Source organism: Primulina tabacum, chloroplast (assembly GCF_025594145.1).
Source record: "Primulina tabacum isolate GDLZ voucher LSFC59-2 chloroplast, complete genome".
In the NCBI taxonomy this organism is placed as follows: Eukaryota; Viridiplantae; Streptophyta; class Magnoliopsida; order Lamiales; family Gesneriaceae; genus Primulina; species Primulina tabacum.
In genome coordinates this window covers 12,501-15,000 of record NC_069828.1, presented here as the reverse complement: position 1 = coordinate 15,000, position 2,500 = coordinate 12,501, and the positions used below count along the sequence as shown (strand labels likewise).

The 2,500-nt window shown below is 33.9% G+C and overlaps 3 protein-coding genes across 3 annotated transcripts in view; all 3 read left to right on the top strand. All coding sequences in view use genetic code 11, as the record gives it.

Annotated features, from left to right (window-relative positions):
• The window catches only part of atpI (ATP synthase CF0 subunit IV), a 744-nt gene extending 342 nt beyond the window's left edge, over positions 1-402 (top strand). The window contains exon 1 of the mRNA in view: positions 1-402. This exon is cut by the window's left edge and continues 342 nt beyond it. Coding sequence (YP_010599536.1) covers positions 1-402 — 402 coding nt within the window.
• Positions 403-1,134: 732 nt separating this feature from the next.
• atpH (ATP synthase CF0 subunit III) lies at positions 1,135-1,380 on the top strand. Its single transcript has one exon. The coding sequence runs from the start codon at positions 1,135-1,137 to the stop codon at positions 1,378-1,380; it is 246 nt and encodes an 81-aa protein (YP_010599535.1).
• A 375-nt stretch (positions 1,381-1,755) lies between these two features.
• atpF (ATP synthase CF0 subunit I) overlaps positions 1,756-2,500 on the top strand; it is a 1,255-nt gene continuing 510 nt past the window's right edge. Inside the window, exon 1 of the mRNA in view lies at positions 1,756-1,900. Within this exon, the coding sequence (YP_010599534.1) occupies positions 1,756-1,900 (145 nt within the window). The remainder of the gene's footprint in view (positions 1,901-2,500) is intronic.

The window sequence follows — 2,500 nt, the reverse complement described above, 5'->3', positions numbered from 1 at the left end:
TTACCTTGGAAAATCATAGAATTACCTCATGGAGAGTTAGCCGCACCCACGAATGATATAAATACTACTGTTGCTTTGGCTTTACTCACATCAGTGGCATATTTTTACGCAGGTCTTACCAAAAAGGGATTAAGTTATTTCGGGAAATATATTCAACCAACTCCAATTCTTTTACCCATTAACATCTTAGAAGATTTCACAAAGCCCTTATCACTTAGTTTTCGACTTTTCGGGAATATCTTAGCTGATGAATTAGTAGTTGTTGTTCTTGTTTCTTTAGTACCTTCAGCGGTTCCCATACCTGTCATGTTCCTTGGATTATTTACAAGTGGTATTCAAGCTCTTATTTTTGCAACTTTAGCCGCGGCTTATATAGGTGAATCCATGGAGGGCCATCATTGAAATAGTCTTTTTTTTAGCTTAGCACAAAGAAATGTATGTGTGGCTTAAGATAATTTATTTAAGGAATAGAAATATACAGGACTCTATATACGAGAGAAAGCAATAGGAAAAAAAATCAAATAATGATATTTCTATCCAATAATTGGCCTTAATCTATTTCAATTTAATTTTCCCATTTAGATTAGATTGTATTGTATTCAGTTGGAATGGTGATAACGAAAACGGAAGGAAGAAAAAAAATTTACAAAACAAAAATGGGATTCCTAAAAAAATAGATAGATTCTCGAATCTGATTGAATTTAATGGTTTACGTTATGGAAGAAAGACGTGTATATGTGATATTAGATATTGACTAGTTATATATGAACTAAAGATATATTTCATTTCTCCTACTACTGTAGGGGGGTTCTAACAGAAGTCCTTTCGTCTCGTTTCGACTGTGACTTGCCTGAATAAACAGATGAAATCAAGAAAAGCTGAAAGAGTTGTGAAATAACAGTTTGGAACCAAGAAATGTAAAAACGAGAATTCTATGGATTCGCGAAGACTCTGTGGATAGAAACGAAAAAGGATATATCGAAGTAGGTCTGATAATTCAATAATATTATTACTGAAATTCGAAGTTCTTAGTTACTTCGACTAGATTAATCCTATCGATCGAATAATTAAGTCATAATTCATTGGTTGATTGTATCATTAACCATTTCTTTTTGTTGGTACGAGGAACTTATCATGAATCCACTGATTTCTGCTGCTTCCGTTATTGCTGCTGGATTAGCCGTAGGGCTTGCTTCTATCGGACCTGGAGTTGGTCAAGGGACTGCTGCGGGTCAAGCCCTAGAGGGTATCGCAAGACAGCCCGAGGCAGAGGGAAAGATACGAGGTACTCTATTGCTTAGTCTAGCTTTTATGGAAGCGTTAACAATTTATGGATTGGTTGTAGCATTAGCACTTTTATTTGCGAATCCTTTTGTTTAATCTTAGAAATAGGAAAAATACATAATTTTCCTATTTTATTTCCGTGGACTTGTCGTTTGCTTTTTCAAATTAGATCAAGATTTCACTCCTACTATTACTTATTCGTTCTTATTCGTTGAGAAAATAACCTACGTTAGGGAAGGGCTGATTTGCAGATGAGGAATTAGTATACCAATTCGCTTTCATCCTTCCCGTTCGTAGTACAGGGGAAAGTTTTTTATGATGGTGTTCAAACAATCAAGGGGTAGTTCATACTTTATACCTATAAATAAAATAAATTATAACTCGAATATTTTTTGACTCGATTTCAAAAAAAAAGAGGGGCAAAGTGAGAACTTTGGTCGATTTTTTAGTCTATCTATAAGAGGAGATTATATGAAAAATGTAACCGATTCTTTCGTTTCTTTAGGCCACTGGCCATCTGCCGGGAGTTTCGGATTTAATACCGATATTTTAGCAACAAATCTAATAAATCTAAGTGTAGTGATTGGTGTATTGATCTTTTTTGGAAAGGGAGTGTGTGTGAGTTGTTTATTTCAAGAATAGGCTGGATCCAACCAGCTGTACCCTTTTCCGTTATAACTAGGAAAGAAAGGTGCATGATCTTTCGAATTACTTCTGAAGAAATTAATAAATGATATGTAAGAACCATCACATTTCGTGATTAATTGGCAAATCCACTTTGATTCTCTAACAACCAATAATGTGAGATTGTTAAGATGGTTAAAGCAAATCGTTTGAAGTCTAGACACAGCATGGTACTCTTTCGACCACTATGGTAATATAGAGATCGTTTTCAAATGAATATTTTATCGATATAGGACCCTCATCTTGATAAAATAAGTTGAACCGCTTGTTCTAAAAATAGAAATTTTCCCCCTTTTATCTAATGCTGAATGGACGACCTATGCCTTAATGTATAAGTAAGAAAAATCTTTTGTATTTGAACTGAAGAAAAAAAAAGAAACAACTTTGCTGACAATTACATATTTTTTTATTTTGTCAGAAGAGTCCTCCAACTATTTTAGTTTTGCATTAGATTCGTATTTTTTTGGACTATGAATAAAGAAGAGAGGATAGGCTCATTACATTCATAAAATAAGCTATGAGAATTTACCAA